At 42.1% G+C, this 17978-nt stretch overlaps 1 protein-coding gene across 2 annotated transcripts in view; it reads left to right on the top strand.

The window, feature by feature from the left end:
- LOC124615360 (unconventional myosin-Ie-like) overlaps window positions 1–17978 on the top strand; it is a 384348-nt gene that overhangs the window by 269753 nt on the left and 96617 nt on the right. For both annotated transcript variants that reach the window (XM_047143176.1, XM_047143175.1), the window contains one exon: window positions 14577–14747. In XM_047143176.1, the coding sequence (XP_046999132.1) occupies window positions 14577–14747 (171 nt within the window). The remainder of the gene's footprint in view (window positions 1–14576; window positions 14748–17978) is intronic.

Genomic DNA, 17978 nt, shown 5'->3' with positions numbered 1-17978 from the left:
TGCATTCAGCAAGCTATTGTGAGGTTCATGGCGGATGGTACATCGTACCAATATTTTCTTTTCTATTTCATTGTGCGGGGAAAAATGACAGACTGTATGCTTGTACGTGCCCTAATCTCTCTTATCTCATTCTCATGAGTCCTACGCGAGATGTACGACGGTGACAGCATAATTATCCCAATGTTATTCGAAGACAGGTTCTCTAAATTTACGCAACAGGGTTTCGCGAGATCTGCCTCGTCTTCCGTCGTAGAATTACCATTAAAGTTCCCCAAAGATTTCTGTTACATTTGCGTGTGGGATGTACCGGCCTGTTAATATCATAAAATCAAGTTTTTGAATTCGTCCCTGTTGTCATGCCTACGTGGCAAGGACTCGAAACACTAGAACAAATCCCTAGAATTGGATGCAACAGCGTCTTGTAAGAGATTTCGTTTACAAACGCACTGCATTTCCCCAGAACTATTGCAACAAATCTAAATCTACCAATGGCCTTTCCTACTACTGATTATATATTTTCGTCTCATTCCATACACCTACTTAGTATTATGCCTAAATTCGTATACTGTGGGACGTGCTAAAGATTTTCACAGCTAGTCTTTCAGTGAGACAATATCGGGGAATTTCTCTTTGTTATAAGCATTGCTCTACGTTTATGCATATTTTAAGAGAACTGCATTACCTTTCACTAAGTGGGACATTCCCTTTCACCAAGTGGGGTTTTTGTGAAAGTTTTTCTGCAGTTCTTTACGGCTCCAACGACGATAGTTTGCTGTGCACTGTAGCATAGTCTGCGAACCACCTATAGTCATTCTAATCGTGTCTGATGGTTCATTTATGTATATTGAAAACATTGAGGTCCTATTCTCCTTTCTTGGGATATTTTCTATTCAGTGGAACATTGGCCATCGAGTTCTGTTAGCCAAATATTCCTGTCCGCCCCCATTAGCTGCGCGGTCAGCGCGGCTGAATGCCACGCCAAGGGTCCCGGGCTCGATTCCCGGCTGGAGCAGGAGATTTTTCCCCGCTCAGGTGGTGGTGGTGGTTAGTGTTTAACGTCCCGTCGACAACGAGGTCATTAGAGACGGAGCGCAAGCTCGGGTTATGGAAGGATTGGGAAGGAAATCGGCCGTGCCCTTTCAAAGGAACCATCCCGGCATTTGCCTGAAACGATTTAGGGAAATCACGGAAAACCTAAATCAGGATGGCCGGAGACGGGATTGAACCGTCGTCCTCCCGAATGCGACCCCGCTCAGGGACTGGATGTTGTGTTGTCCTCATCATCATTTCATCCCCATCTCCGACGCGCAAGTCGCCCAATGTGGCGTCGAATGCGATAAGCACGTGTCCTCGGCGGCGAACTTCTCCGAATGGGGGACTCCCGGCCCACAATGCCGTATGCTCATTTTCATTTTTTCCTCGAGCCAATCACTTATTTTCGAAGATGCCTTGGTTGGCAGTCGACGATGTAATACAGTGTCGAACGCCTTATGGAAATCTAGGGAGACGGAATCTACGGATTCATCTATACCTGTCGTTTGCAACGTGTTTTCTATTAATAAAATGGTTCAAATGGCTCTGTGCACTATGGTACTTACCATCTGAGGTCATCAGTCCCCTAGAACTTAGAACTGCTTAAACCTAACCAACGTAAGGACATCACAGACATCCATGCCCGAGACAGGATTCGAACCTGCTACCGCAGCAGTCGCGCGGTTCCGGACCGAAGCGCATAGAACCGCTCGGCCACACCGGCCGGTTGTTAATAAAGCAAGCTGTGTTTCATATGAGAATTTCTTTTTGTATTTTTATTTTTTTTTAAAATCGATGATAATTCTTTGAGACAAAGTTGTTTTCATCCCGCGACCTCAGCGATATTGGTTTATAGCTCTGTATGTCCGATCTGTTACCCAGTTTGTAATTAGGAGTGACTTTGTTCTTTTCCGGTACACGAGACTGCTCACTGCGCAAATGATTCTCTATGAGTATGAGCTACGAAGGGGTCTATTCGTGACGTATTTAATGTAAAATCTAATTGTCGTTCTGTCATGACCAGGTGTCTTGTTCGCTTTAAGCAGTCGTAACTGTTTGTCAGTACCGTTGGTTCTAATACTGGTTTCTCTTATTTGTGAGCCGCGCGTGCTTAGCCGAGCGGTCTAGGGCGCTGCAGTCATGGACTGTGCAGCTGGTCCCGGCGGAGGTTCGAGTCCTCCCTCGGGCATGGGTGTGTGTGTTTGTCCTTAGGATGATTTAGGTTAAGTAGTGTGTAAGCTTAGGGACTGATAACCTTAGTAGTTAAGTCCCATAAGATTTCACACACACATTTATTTGTGAATCCATGCGATGGTCAAACACTGGTACGGCAGGCTCATCTTGGGTCAATACATTTTTGAATGAGGAATTAAAATTTCATGCTTTCTGCCTGCTTTCTTCGGTTTCAGTACCTGACAGAACCGTGAGAGATTTAATGTAACGTTTGGACAAGTCGTTGACTTTACGTAAGACGAAAGCTTCGTATGATTTGCTGATAGATCCGTCTCCAGGATCAGACTATGAAAATTATTGTAGGCTTGACGTATGGTATTTCTTACTAGTGCTCAGTATGGTGATGCCATTATCGATGTAAATTATTTTATTGGCTTATGTAGCTCGATGCCTTGATTCAGTGTAAGACAAAAAGATCCAACTCGTCGGTTGGTATATGTGATTTTTTTTTCTGGCAGTTATCACTTCTGTACCCTCCGACTTTTATACGTGGAAAATGTGAGGTTGCACCCTGGTTCGGAGTTCCCCTCTAATTGGCCGAGTAATTCAGTTCGGAGGTCGGAGGGAGGCAAGTGCTTACCGCCTGCATTATTCGTAAGACCGTGGCTAGTTAGTGGTGATGAAACCAACCTTTGGGTTGAGAGCTGGTTTGCTGTCTTTTGCGTACCCTGGCAGGAATACAGTGCCACACTTTTGTAGTGACGTGCATTCAACTCTAAAGTGACACGAGCGTGCCAATTGTTTGTTGTCGGCGCTACGTCGCAAATGGTAGGTAAGTCTGCCGCCGGCACAGAGTTCGCTACAGATGGCTGCGGGAGTGCTGAAGAGTTGGTTGTTGTGGGACTGGCAGGATATTTGGCTGTGCAGCTCTGTACGTGCGGTGGCCCGGACAGCAGCAACGGTACCGGGGTCGGGCGGCGCGGCGCGGCGCGGCGCGCGGACTTCCTGGACACGGCACGGCACAGAGCGGTTCCGCCTGTGAGCCGTGCTCCGTGCTGCACGAACGGTGACAGCCGCGCCTCAGACTCCGGAGCCCTCGCAACTCTGCGGCGTGCTCAGCCAGACGCATGTTAAACCATTCACGATTCTGCGTCAATATTCCGCAATCTCCAGCCAATAGACTGCACATTTCCTTCGCTGTGCTTGCGATTTCGACTTCTCAGCCGATAATTTGACGTATCTTATTCTTCATTCAGCAAATAAGTATACGTTACAAGCTTTCCTTTTTCTCCGGCAGAACCTAACAGGCGATTTGAGGCGTGTAAGATTTACAATGACTTGCTCATGAATTAATACCATATTCGAGAAAGTCACGATTGTCCGTTACAGACTCAAGTATTTTATTCAGAAGAGAGTCGTGCTTTATACTATTTACGAGTTCTGCAAGTAGTATCGTCTTGCCGATTGATTTTTCTACGTCGTGACGCCTAAAATGCGAGTAAGAATGTAGAGAACTACGTGAAATCTGTAAGTAGGCTGTTTAGGGTTTTATATTGGTAACGCCACGTAGCGCTCTATATGAAAATCACTGGCTGTGCTGTGTGCAGTCTGTGGCTGGTTTGCATTGTTGCAATTTGCTATTGTAGTGTTGGGCAGTTGGCTGTTAACAGCGCGTAGCGTTGCGCAGTTGGAGGTGAGCCGCCAGCGTTGGTGGATATGGGGAGAGAGATGGCGGAGTTTTGAGAGCGGATGATCTGGACTGTGTCCATCAGAGACAGTAAATTTGTAAGACTGGATGTCATGAACTGATATATATATATATATATATATATATATATATATATATATATATATCGTGACTTTTGGACACTATTAAGGTAAATAAATAGTTTGTTCTCTATCAAAATCTTTCATTTGCTAACTATGCCTATCAGTAGTTAGTGGCTTCAGTAGTTTGAATCTTTTATTTAGCTGTCAGTAGTGGCGTTCGCTGTATTGCAGTAGTTCGAGTAACGAAGATTTTTGTGACGTAAGTTATTTGTGAAAGGTATAGGTTAATGTTAGTCAGGGCCATTCTTTTGTAGGGATTATTAAAAGTCAGATTGCGTTGCGCAAAAAATATTGTGTGTCAGTTTAGTGATGATCAGAATAAGTAAAGAGAGAAATGTCTGAGTACGTTCAGTTTTGCTCAGCTGTTTGAAAATCAAATAACGTAAGGGGTTTACCAGCATAGTAATTCACTAATTTTTCTAAGGGGACGTTTCAAATCGTCATGCTCCAGACATGACATATATCAGGGGGCATTTCCGAGACGATCGACTAATAAACACAAAACGCTCTATAAGCTTCATATTAAATGCTAGCGCGTTAGACTATTACGACGCTATAATACAGCTTCAGCCATTAGATATGAAAACTGCCCATCTTTCCAGTGTTGAGCCGTGCCAAAGGAGGGCTAACGCACTACTAGTTATTCCATCACCTTTCGGACGTGCATCCGGGATAGTTACATTTCTTCTTTCCATCCGACACAATAATAAACTGTCAAGTGGTTGAAATATTGCCGTCCCGCATGCACACTCGAAAAAATAATGGAATAAGCTGTCTTAGTGTTGCAAACAATATGGGTTCCGAATGAAAAGATAAATGCCTTGAAAATGTCCTTGGTGAATACCAACTTTGTTTTCAGCTAAATAGGGGCATCTCAGGTCAGTTGTCTGTCAATATACAAATAGCAAAAAATGCCATCAATGACAAAAATCTGCTATTCCTATACGTTGATTTTACACAGGTATTGAACAAAATCATCATGTTCGATAACTCCACGTACTTTCATATCGCGAGAGGCGGGAAGAGGTAATGCGCCGAGGAACATTTTCGAATAAATTGTTTTGTTGTTCCAGATGTTAGGCCGTGGCGAGGCATAATGTTACATGGAAGTACTCACCTCCAGGTCTTTGAACAGAGTACATTCACCGGTCAGCGTTATTGAGGCAGTTTACTCCTTCCCCGTGTACGTTTTTTCAGGTGTGCGTTCGCTCCTGCTTCATTTTTATGGATGGCAGAGCCGACAGCATCGAACACAGTACGTGGAGCAGCTCACCCTTTTAAGAATCATGTTCCGCCTTTTGTAATGTCCAGGGCACGATCAAAAGTCACGGTGACTGCAATGTAATTATTGTCTTCGAATAAAATTTCTCTCCGGATCATTGCGTATTCCTCGTATTTACCTTCTTTACTGTACTGCAGCAGTTCCTTCTTTGTATGCCAAGTTTCATCGAGTTACGTTTCTTGGGAATAACGCATCATGCGAAAGTTATTTTCGTCCTTAAGTTTTGCTCGCCACTGTATAGGTGCTAATAACCAGCATCAATAGCGCACACATCTCTTACAGATGGAAGCAAGGTGCACAAGAATTTACATATGTATGCGGCATTACAGAAACACTAAGTAACAATTTTATTTCAAGTGAAAACGCTATTTTGGAGAGGATTGGCGGTAGTTCACCGCGTCAAAAACACAACTGTCTAATCGAAACTATTGTTTTATATTCTCAGCATGTATCTTGGTCCTTCTGTCTACACTCATTACGATATTGGGTTCCATAGATGCATTAAACAGAAAAGGAGGAACAGTAGAAATGTTGTCACACAGAAACAAAAACTAATGTTTGATTTATGCATTACATAATATTGCTAACAACCGAGAAATGACTTCTTTTACATTATTTTCATGATCGAGTACAGTGCTTAGCTTTTGAATAGGCCAAAAAATTAGAAATTAGTGGATGACGATCCCTTACGGCCTCGGATGAGCCAGCCTACGTAACTGGGGACATGGTGAGTACTCTTGCGGATAGGAAAGCCTTGCTTTCATGTAATTTATTTAACTGACGGCTGTATTTCATATCATTTAGTTAACTGAGATTGTACTTTCCCAAGTGTTACTTGGTAAGTGCGGTAACAATAGTTAATGGATATCATAAGAATTGAAATGACTAAAAATGCATTCAGAAATAAGAATAATTTATTAACAAACGACCACTGTAGTATAGAAACAAGAAAGAAACATCAAGACATTTATTCGTAGCTTTTTAAGCTATGGTAGTGAAGGATGGACTCTGGGGAAATGAGAAGAAAAAGCGGTAGGGATGTGGGCATGGAGGAAAGCCATATAAACAGTCTGGACTGAAAGAAAATGGAATGAACAAATAATAAAAGAAATTAGAAAGGAAAGGACGTCGATTAAAAAGATACAGATAAGACAACGACGACGATGATGATAGGCTATTTGGGGCTATTTCAATAATTTTGATACTGACTTGTCTAAGATGGCGATAGCATTGGCGTAGCATTTTGTATCCGGTGCTGATAACGGTCTCATTATATTGCTAACTTCTTATAAGCCCAACACTAAATTACGGTATGGTTATAATAAAAATTTCGCTATTTGAGCCATCGTAGAAAAACTGTTTATCGTATGAGTGCCGAACTTAATAAGAATGATGTTCACAATATACACTGCAGGATTTGCGTTCTTAGCAGTGTTACTGTCATGACTTGGCGTTAGGCACCGATGCTAATACGGAACTCGCACTCCAAGAACCAAGGACATGCAGCGTGAACGGCACACGTTACTGTAATCTGCTTTGATCCCTGCTCTGCGGGAGAGAAGTGGTTTACATTGGTCGTGAGGTCACTCGGTCATTCCGTAACACATTTGGAGAAAACCGAATCATTGGCCGATTGTTCCAAACTCTCTGACCACCAAGATAACCAGATTTGAACAAGAGTGATTTCTGTCTGTGGGGTTACCTGAAGGACACTGTTTATCAACGGGACTCTTAACACACTTGGAGGTTGAAGATGTCCGTAGCGAGGGTGTAGTCAGCATCCCACCTGAGATGTTTCGGGTAGCAGTAGAGCAATCTCTAACGCGGTTCCAGGCTGTCCTGGTCGTCACATTGAGCAACGTTTGTGATCTGGAACGTAAACATGGTACGCAATCAACAAACGTTACCCTTTCGCGTGAAAATTAAAATGTGTTTCTTTCAAAAGTTTATTCGTTATATTTCTCTTCCACCTGTCCTTACAAATCTTTACGCAAAGTTTCATTGTCCAACGATCACTCATTTTGCATGGGAGCCCTCTCGAACAGCGAACGTTTAATTTTAACCACCGCGCTGTGCTATAGTCAACTCGCTCAGCTTCGCGATGAGTTGACGAAATAGTTACTGTTAGCGAGTATCCCATTACATGTCCAGGCTTTCTCTGATACTGAGTCGTCACTTCTGCTTGGCGAGCAGGATCCGTACTCAGCTTACGAAGATTTTTTTTTCGTGGCCGCTGCGTACACCCTTGTACTTACACAAAAAGGGAAAGAAAGATTAAGGGGTCAGACACAAGTCAGAATGACTGTAATTAAGGAGGAGCTGTTATTTATGTTTCTAACTTCCTAATCAGCGCTTGCCATGCGTTGGTCTGTCGTAGAATTTTTTCCCGTCACATACCCCTTTTAGGAATGAATTTTTAATGAGAAAAATGCCAGTCTGACTAGAGGTTAGTAGTTCAGTTCAATCTGTAGGTCTCGCGATTGTTGTCTGGGTTAGTTTAGTTCAAAGGGCGGAGAAAAGCAAGGAGATACAAAATCCAGGAGAACTATGGGAAGTAAAAAAAATGGCTCCGAGCACTATGGGACTTAACTTCGGAGGTCATCAGTCCCCTAGAACTTAGAACTACTTAAACCTAACTAACCTAAGGACATCACACACATCCATGCCCGAGACATGATTCGAACCTGCGACCGTAGCGGTCGCGCGGTTGCAGACTGCAGCGCCTAGAACCGCTCGACCACCCCGGCCGGCCATGGGTTGTAAAGCACTGTGGTGTACGAATGAGCATTCGGATTGATGACGGCAGGTTCTATAGCCGATGTTGAACATAAACAGAAATATTTTCCAGTGTTGCATACAAATACGAAACAACTTTTAGTTCAATACAGCTGTTCGAGAGGATTACTGAGAGAGTAGAAATGTCATTGACATTTTTGTCGTAAACTTACATTGGTTCTCAAAAGTCAAGTAATAGTACCACAGCGTGAGGTTTGTCCACAAGCCTTCTGCAGATTTTGAATGTCGTTACTTCACTAGTGGAGACGTATCTCGTTCAGAAGAACCGTAAACTTTGTACATGCGATGCCTGGGATGAACTTGGCTTAAATTTTTTTTGTACTGCATTTGATCGTATTTTCGAATTTCGGTTTGTTAATAAATTACGCTACGGTGGCATTGCAAAATGGCTTCCAAGTACATCAAAGTGAAAGTGTTCCGAGAAACGTCGTATTTTGATCGAACATTTGGACTGAATTAGCGATTTCTCACACTGAAAATATTTGTAGAGACAAAGTTATTCCGTTTTTACTTTCTGGTGCCATATGTTAATCTTAGCTTATCCTTATAGAAAACGGAAGCCTTAAACTCACTTCCTCATTCTTCACGCCATAGGTTCTAGTATTACAGTTTCTTATTGTGACTAAAGTAAGCACAATGGGTTGGAGATATCTGTAATCTGGGGATAGTGACCCAGTGTCACTTATAAATCGCACCTGCAGGTGAACGTCGCTCGAAATACACATTCAACGGATTGACCAGCAACACTGCATCTAACATTTGTCTCATACAATCACATAAATTAGCCGTATGATTTTATGCCTTCATAACGCTGTGTGTCTATGTTAAGAAGTGTATAAAGCGCCTCGTAATGCCTATGATTACACTTTCGTGGTGTAACTACCTAAGACAACTTGCATTTCCCGTTTGACAAATTTCGATTTGCATCCATAGCAGCAACGGTTCAGCATTGTTACTGTATGAAATGAAGGAAGAAACCGCAATTTGTTAGTCATGGTCTTAGCTCGAAATGTAAACAACAGCGTCATATCAAGGTCACGTGACTTTCAGTTCGATATTGGCGACATGCGCAGGATAACAATAATAATTTCGTGTGGCTCAATGGCCAGGTGCTTGTCTATTAATTGGACGCCATTTCGGCAACTTGGGTGTTCCCAATCTACCCCCGTTATCCAACCTGGGAGAGGGAACCACGTGTCGTTCATGGTGGCTTCTCAGCTAGTTCAGAGGTGAGGACTAGATTAAAGGTGAACCGGAGACTCGATCCCACGACCTCTCGGTTTTCAGGCAAGCACTTTACCACTAGAGCACCAGACCTATCATGCGCAGTACGCCTTGATCATGTCACAGATATTCCTACTCTACGGAATCAAAGATTTTGATATTGTTGCTGTGCCTGGAATGTGCTTGCTCCACGGGCACGGGCGCAGTATTACGGTCAGCGTGGTCGTTATCCGGCCGCAGATCAGGTTTCCGCGTACGTATTGCGTGTCGTCGGCGCGACCACTTTTACTTTCGCGACGAGGCGGGGCTGCTGTGCCGAGCGGTCAGTGGGCAATCAGAGCAGCGCGGCGAGGGAGACGGGGCTGGACGGACGCAGGCGAGCCGCGGCGCCAAAGAAACGAGGAAGTGCGCAACGGCAGGGGGCGACCACGCCCTGCCATCTCAGCAGGAGCGACCTGGCGCCGTGTCTGAGATCACGCGCAACACCGGGTCATAACTAATTACGCCTGACGTTGTGCTGACCTCCGTTCCTGTTTACCGAGGTACTCGAGGGAACTGGAGGCGAGCCAAGGAGAATGTCCACAAACACAAGAGCCGTCGAACGCGGATTCAGGGTTTGGGAGTGGGGATGCGGGGGCGGGAGCGATCGCAGTTTGCTACTGAAACCCCCCCCCCCCCCCCCCCCCCCGGCAAAAAAAAAAAAAAAAAAATTACTTGTCGTCGCAAGGGACGGTTTAAAGTCGCACGGAACTCTTAGTACTGATCAACTTCATGACCCATAGTCAGCAATATGCAGCGTGAAACATTCCTTTCGTCAGTGCTTCGGAGCTTCCTGTGGCGTCAAGGCCTCAGGGTTTTGGCCAGAATCCACACGCTCTTGACGGTGTGTGGCACGTGAGACAACTTACACTAGATAGTGTCCCACAGATTTACTCCGAAACGGATCCGGATTAATTCCCTGCAGTGCTGTACTTAGGGCTGATTGCATCAACGTCGATTAAAAGTTAGCTGTTGTCAAGTGGGCATCTAACCCTGGCCAACGCAAAATTCGCTGCACCAACCTCAATTAATGTTAATTGAGGGAGTTGATTGCTGTTAAAGTTGACTGAGGTCAGAGGGTCGATTATCTTGAAGTGATTGCCTTTAAAATAAACACACAAGACAGCGGTACATTTTGATGTTTTGGATGGCATAGAGCAGGGGTACCCAACCTTTTAGCTTATCTGGCCCACATGAGAAGAAGGCGAGCATTTTTGAGCTGCATATAATATCCTTAACATTACTCACTGTTAAGAATAACTGCTATAAAGAAGAAAAAGGTGAACCAATGACACAATAGCATCGTGTGGCAGGAGCAGATTAAAATACTCAGTTTGCCATAACTTTACGTAAACGTAACTTTGTGTTCTTTCAACTGATCGTGTGATAGATGCTTGTTCCGTGGGCCACATTGATAATTGCTTTGGACTGCATGCGGACCGTGGGATGGACACCCCTGGCATAGAGGATGAAGAAATGTTACAACTTGACCCTGTAAAATGTCGCCGCAACCGTATTGGTGTAGTTTTGGAAAGAGGAAATCACTTCGAAAATGAGGGGGACAGGAAATATGAAGAGTGAGTTTGTGTTACAAAAGAAACTTTCTGGTTATAAGTCAAATCTACGATAGGTTGTAATTTCCTGTCTCGCCCATGAACAGCCTTATGATGACATTAATGGCTTATGCAACTGATGCATTTAATATAGCCATTTGTGCCAGTGTTAATGTATATACTTCAACAGTGCAAAGAATTATCAGTGTTGTATCAGGGATCATAGCAGCAGTATCTCCTCAATACATAAATTTTCCTTCAAAATGGTTCAAATGGCTCTGAGCACTATGGGACTCAACATCTTAGGTCATAAGTCCCCTAGAACTTAGAACTACTTAAACCTAACTAACCTAAGGACATCACACACACCCATGCCCAAGGCAGGATTCGAACCTGCGACTGTAGCAGTCCCGCGGTTCTGGACTGCAGCGCCAGAACCGCACGGCCACCGCGGCCGGCAAATTTTCCTTCTCAAGCAGAATTATACTCCATGATGGTTGGTTTCAGCAGCACACCGGCTGAATTTCCTGGAGTCATTGCTACACTGGATTGTTCTCAGGTGATGATTAAGTCTCCTGGGGGACACAATGCGGAACTTCTCCACAATAGAAAACCATATTTTTCACGTAACTGTCAAACCATCACTGACTACAGTTTAATAATACGGAATACGGTGGCTCGGTGATCTGCCCTGTGTGTGATAGTACAATATTTCATAACTGTGCCTGCAGACCTAAGTCTGAAAATTCGGAAATACCTGTAGATCACTTACTAGAAGATAACATTACAACCCACCAGCTCTGAAAGCATACCAAGTTCAAATTTAGAGAAATTTGGCGTCCTTTTCTTGCTTTCCGTAGCAAACCACCCCTTATCTTACCTATGTTGTGATAATAAAGAAGACTGGGTGGTGGTATGTGTAACAGCTGAGTTCAAACTATGAGTGTACAGAGGTATACCATTTAGAATTTTCAGTGTGTGTAATGCTCCATACTTAATGATTGCAAATGGGACATGTTCATAAAACCTTTCTCTTTGTTTCCATAATTTGAAGAAGATTATCACCTTTTGAACTTACATGTAAAGAACTGAATCATTCAAAATTTCAAGTTCTTGTAATAGAAGCAGTTTGTGCTCATATGTGTTCTTTATACGTATTAGCCAATTTCTCTCTTTCTAATTTTAACGATTGTGTTTTCATCTATGAATTTTTGACTAATCTCATTTGCATGTTGAAATAAAATCTACAGCATCTTATTTCACACAGATTTGTTAAACATCTGTACCTCTTAATTGGACACTTTATTGTTTCAATGTCAGATGCTTTATTCAGCTTTTAGTATTTATACTTGCAATCCGTGACATCCACTAAATTATTCAATAATTAGAGCTATGGTAAGAAACAGAAGAAAATAATATAAAATAGGTATGCTACATGAATTATGATCATGTTAAACAGTCTGTTGCGTGACCTGCTCAAATAGCATAACGTGCAGACAATGAAGTGAGCAGACCCAGGTCAAATCCACATAGAGGATTAACAACTGCAGGTTTTACACCAACTAGCTGAGTGTGTGTTTTAGGCAATTTCCCCATACACTTTTTTAGGCAATGGATGGGCTGGTCCCTACATTCACCTCAGAGAATACAATATACAAATGGTTACAGTCTTCAACTGATCTTTGACTCAAGCCCTGCACTGTATCAAACAGCTTTCTTTTGCAATTTAATTTTGTGCCTTCAGAATTACTTTAGCCAAGTTGGAGTAGAATAATGCAAAATATGCGTATAATAAGAGATCTCAGTAGCACTGCTCCTCACTTGTACGATACATACAAGGGTTTGCTGAAAAGTAATGCCTCTGGAATTATTTTTATGTGAAAACTTTTAAAGCTTTTTAGGTAAAATAAATAGTATTTACATTCTAAATCTTTATTCTTCATGTCTACATATTTGCAGCTCTCTGCCACTAAACGGCTATGAATTGCCACATATATAAGATGAAAGAAACAGCATGCTGAACAGAGTATCGAATTTGAAGAGCTCGTCCATGCATGACAATGCCAGACCATATGAGCCTTCAACATCTGCAACAATCCAGTGCCTTGGGTTCACTGTTGTGTAGAATGTTAATAGCATTTGTTTTATTTAAAAAGCTTTAATTGTTTTCTCATAAGAAATTTGGAGGCATTACTTCCCAGAATGCCCTTGCAGATCTCACATGATAGTCTGCTGCATTTCTCTTGTGCCATTTCTCTTTTGTATCAGAAGATAGTGGTTATACATATGAAATCAGATACTGAATGGATATTTTGCTTCAGTATCATTACGTTTTGTAGCTATTTTGCCTTAGGGAAAAATCAGTGCTTTGGCTGTAGAATGGACTGCTTATGCACTGGTAGAATGTGCTCAACAATCAATCATTTCTATTTTGATTTGAAACTGAGACAATTAATGACATAACTCACACATAATTAGTATTACAATGTTATAAAAAGTATGGTGGTAAATGGGAGAATAGCATACGCTGCTTGTACATGTAGATGATTTGTGAACATTAGTGGATCAGAATCTGTGCTACATGGTACCCCAACCACTTCATTCAATGGATACACCCACCAAACCACAAGAAATATGTGATCTAACATCAGCAAGGGAATATGAAAAGCACCAAGCCCTTCTTGGTGCTAACAAATTGGGATGAAGATTATGTAAAGTGAAAGGGAATTGGGGACTGACTAATTCTTCTTAAGTCTCATTAAATTCATTGGTGAAACTAGTTGCTGGATATTGTCAAGCACTTCATGCTTCAACCATAACACCTCAAAATGTACTTAGTTTATGAAGAAATAATTCAATACTAAGTTGTTAGGTCATGATTTATTTGCAGGATGTAAGACCAACAGTGCAAGAGTAAGATACAGATACCAAAAAGTGAATTTTTGAATTAATCAGAGGACACACACACACACACACACACACACACACACACACACACACACACACACACACACACACACACACACAGAGAGAGAGAGAGAGAGAGAGAGAGAGAGAGAGAGAGAGAGAGAGAGAGAGAGAGAGAGAGAATATCATCTCTCTTCAGAGTTGAGAGAGAGAATGATATGAACAAAGATGCCTCTACACTCTGTTCCAAAATGCATCAGTGTCCTCCCAAGCTCAGTTGGGTCATAAAAGGGGGTGGATGACATTTTTTGCATTGGGGAATGGTGCCATTTTCATGAGCAGTATTTGTTTTGCATCTCTATATTGCTGTCAGGCATGTGTAAATCTGATAAAACATATGGAAACAATAGAAGCTTTCTTTTGGGACGACCCATTAATTTTATACCTGAGTTTGAGAAAAAGAATTCACTTCATAACAGGTAGTGATAAGCGATCAGGCATCTTCTTTGTAGCTAATACTGCATTTTATGTTTGTGTGATACTATTATCGAATAATGCCTTACTCTTACTGAAACTGAAGTGCTTATTGTGTGAACCATTCTAAATGAACGATGTCTGTTCTGTTTAACTTATTTATTATTTCATTCTCATTCATATTTGCTTTGTTTCTGATGCTCACTTTGCAGTTTGTTTGGAACTTCCATTACTTATCTGATCACATTAAAAAAAATTTGTTACAGGAGGAGTACATGTCTGAGAACATACAGTGGACACCCATAGACTACTTTAATAACAAAGTAGTGTGTGATTTAATAGAAAGTAAACGGCCACCTGGACTATTTTCTGTTATGGATGATGTGTGTGCAACAATGCATGCTGTATCAGAAGGTGTGGATCAAGATCTGCAAAAGGTAAGCTAGATTGTCTACAACATTTGTGTATGTAATTAATGGCATTTAAATGCAAAATGGAGCAGACAGCAAGATGACATTTAAAAAATTCTCTAAATTATGAGCCTGGGACATACCAGAAATTTGAAAAAAACATTGGATGATAAAATCCATGATATTAGCAAATTGAGTCATATATGTAGACAACCAGACATGATGACCTCCTCCTTAATAGCATGTTGGTCCACATTTGGAATGCACTACAGCAGCATTTTCGTATGGCATGGATTCAGCAGGGCCTTGGTAGATTTCCAGAGGTATGTGGCCCAGATATATATGCAGAGCTCATGCATTTCCTATAAATTAGGCGCTGCTCATGTGTGGATAAGGGGCTGGTGCCTGATAGTGACCCATCTGTGTCGTGTCAGGTTCAGTTTAGGCAAATTTGCTGGACGAAGCACCAGTGTAAGTTCACCGTCATGCTCCTCAAACCACTGTAGCACAATTCTGACCTCGTGACAGTTATCCTGCTGGAAGAAGTCAATGCCATTGGGAAAGACATCAGGTACTGAAGGATACAGGTGGTCTGCAATAGTTTTCATGTAGTCTGCAGCTGTTATGGTGCCTTCAATTACTTCCAGAGGCCCATGGTAATGCAGGTGACTGTTCCCCACAGCTTAATATGGCATCTACTGGCCTGAGTCTACTATGGCACATGTTTAAAGCAGCCATTGGCCTGGATGACATGACCATTGACTTGGTGGAAGAAGAAATGTGATTCATCCAACCAATTTGTCATTTATCCATGGTCCAATCCGTAATGATCCCTTGCCCACTGCATCGTAGTTGGTGATTTCATGAGGACACCTATGGGTATTCTGCAGCCTCATGTTCAACAATGTGCATTGAATGTGATTCTCTGAAACATGTATGCCTGCACCAGCACTGCACTCTGTCATCAGAACTGGCACATATTGATGCCTATCCTGCTTTACAGAATAGGGAACCCTCTGACATTCACATTCTGTGATGAGATGTGGATATACAACACCTTGTCATCTGAATGTGGTTTCACCATCCTTCAACCACAACCAACCAGCTTGGCCATTTCCGAGAGCCTTGTCCCCAGGCAATGGTCCATATCAATGTGCCTTTTGCCAAAGTCACTTTTTCCAGTCAGTTTCCCCATTTGTCACCTGTATCATTACTACAATGATTCTCCATTCATTTGTGCTCAACTTATGTACTTCCCTTACTACACCATGTCAACAATGTGCAGTGGCACATATGCTTATTCAAGGTAGCAACACATGCCAATTCCTTTCTACTGTGCCAATGAAAGATGGTTGCATAGAAACCTTAATTTGTGGTGGTGGTGGTGGTGGTAGTAGTAGTAGTAGTAGAAGAGTGGAGACCGCATATGGTGTGCACATTTTTTATCAATGCACAAATATGAAATGCAAATATTAGCACAGTACAGCCACAAGGCGTGACGGAGGGGGAGTGTTTTATTGGTGATAAGGGACCATTTACACTTTGACGTTGTGACTTGGGGGTATCATGGACACCAAAGAAAAAGAGGTCAGGACGGCAGTGGCTGTAGTTTCTTAAGAAAATCAAAACAAGATTTTATAAAATAACTTAATTAATTATAAATATTTCTTTAATTTGGGATACTAATGATCTGTCAGTCAATGAATCTGATTATTAAGAGCTTAAATGTAAATGTTTAATTGATGGGTTGAAAATGTTATGGGAACTGTTAAACGCATAAGGATTTTGAAAAGAAGTGGTTCTGTGACTTCGTAGCTAGTGAGTAGCAAACATAATCTTCCATTATAATAGCATGTTCGTGCAAATGGTGAAGAAGTTCGATATAATTACAAGTGGCATTGCATAGCAGGACTACAACTTCAAGGAGCACCGGGAGTCCATAAAGAAAATATTTGAAGCTAATTACGAACATATGGCTGACAGATCACATTCAAGGAAATGGTACCATGGTTGAGCAGTAACATTCCAAACACCACCATTCAGCATTCAGTTTAAAGGCAGTGGTCACTATGTTTCGGCTAATCAGTGCATGTTGCATGCCATATGTAAAAGCCTTGTTTTGATCCACAACGAGATTTTGATGTCACCCACAACTGAGTGACACAGCTTCCTATTTATCGCCTTTCCCTTTTTTATGCAGTGAATCCAGGATCAGTTTTGTCTCTCACTTCTGTCACTTCTGCCAGTTTTCTTCCATTTTCCCAGTCAAAGACTGCCAAACACACACACACACACACACACACACACACATATATATATATATATATATATATATATATATATATGCAGGCATATATTGCAGTTGATATGGTCAGAAATATATGTGCACCTAAGCAATTAATCTCTCTCCCTCTGTGATCTGTAAGGCATTTGTCAAAAGTAGAAAAAACACACACACACACACACACACACACACACACACACACACATACACACGACTGCAGTCTCATATTTTCCATTGTTTGAATATTACAGCTTGATAGTTACAAGAAATCAACAAATTTCGAGAATAAGCATGGCAAATAAAGTGGGTTAGCTGAGCCAATGAGACACAGAATCAAACCTGTCAGCTGAGCTCACTGCTGTCTGAGGTTTCTATTGGTACTAGGCCTGCTCCCCTACAGCTGACCATTAATGGTTCCACTGCTGCTGTTGTTGGTTCTACTTAGGTGGTGGGGGGAAGGTGTTTGTGGGACAGGGGTGTTCACTGCTGTAAGTGGTGCTTGTGGCACTGAATGGTGCTGTTGCTGGGGGCCATAGTGTAACAGTTTCTTCCACCTGGTGTCCATCCTCTGCATTTCCACATCAGGGAGTGATGTAGGTGGTCTGCAGGCATGAGATGTTGCTACTGCAATGAGATCCATGGCTGTATTCTGAGGATTATCTTGTTGTGGCTTGTCTGGTTCAGTATGTTCTGATGAACAGATTTTTGCTGCCTTTGTTGAGATCTCCCTGTCAATTTCTGTCAGTTTCTGTTGAGGCAATACAAACTCCTCTGCCTTTCCTGTAGGTGAAAAATACAGATCATCACATGTTTGATGTTTTTGTAGGACTCCACAAAATACTTTGTGTTAATTGTGGTCCATTATGTATCACATTTATATGTTAACTCACAGATGAATATTGCTTGAATTATGATGTAGGTGATAGTAGGAAACATTCTGACACTGTATGGAAAATTGGAGAATGTATGTTTCA

Source organism: Schistocerca americana, chromosome 5, assembly GCF_021461395.2.
Source record: "Schistocerca americana isolate TAMUIC-IGC-003095 chromosome 5, iqSchAmer2.1, whole genome shotgun sequence".
In the NCBI taxonomy this organism is placed as follows: Eukaryota; Metazoa; Arthropoda; class Insecta; order Orthoptera; family Acrididae; genus Schistocerca; species Schistocerca americana.
This window is presented reverse-complemented; position numbering and strand designations above follow the sequence as displayed.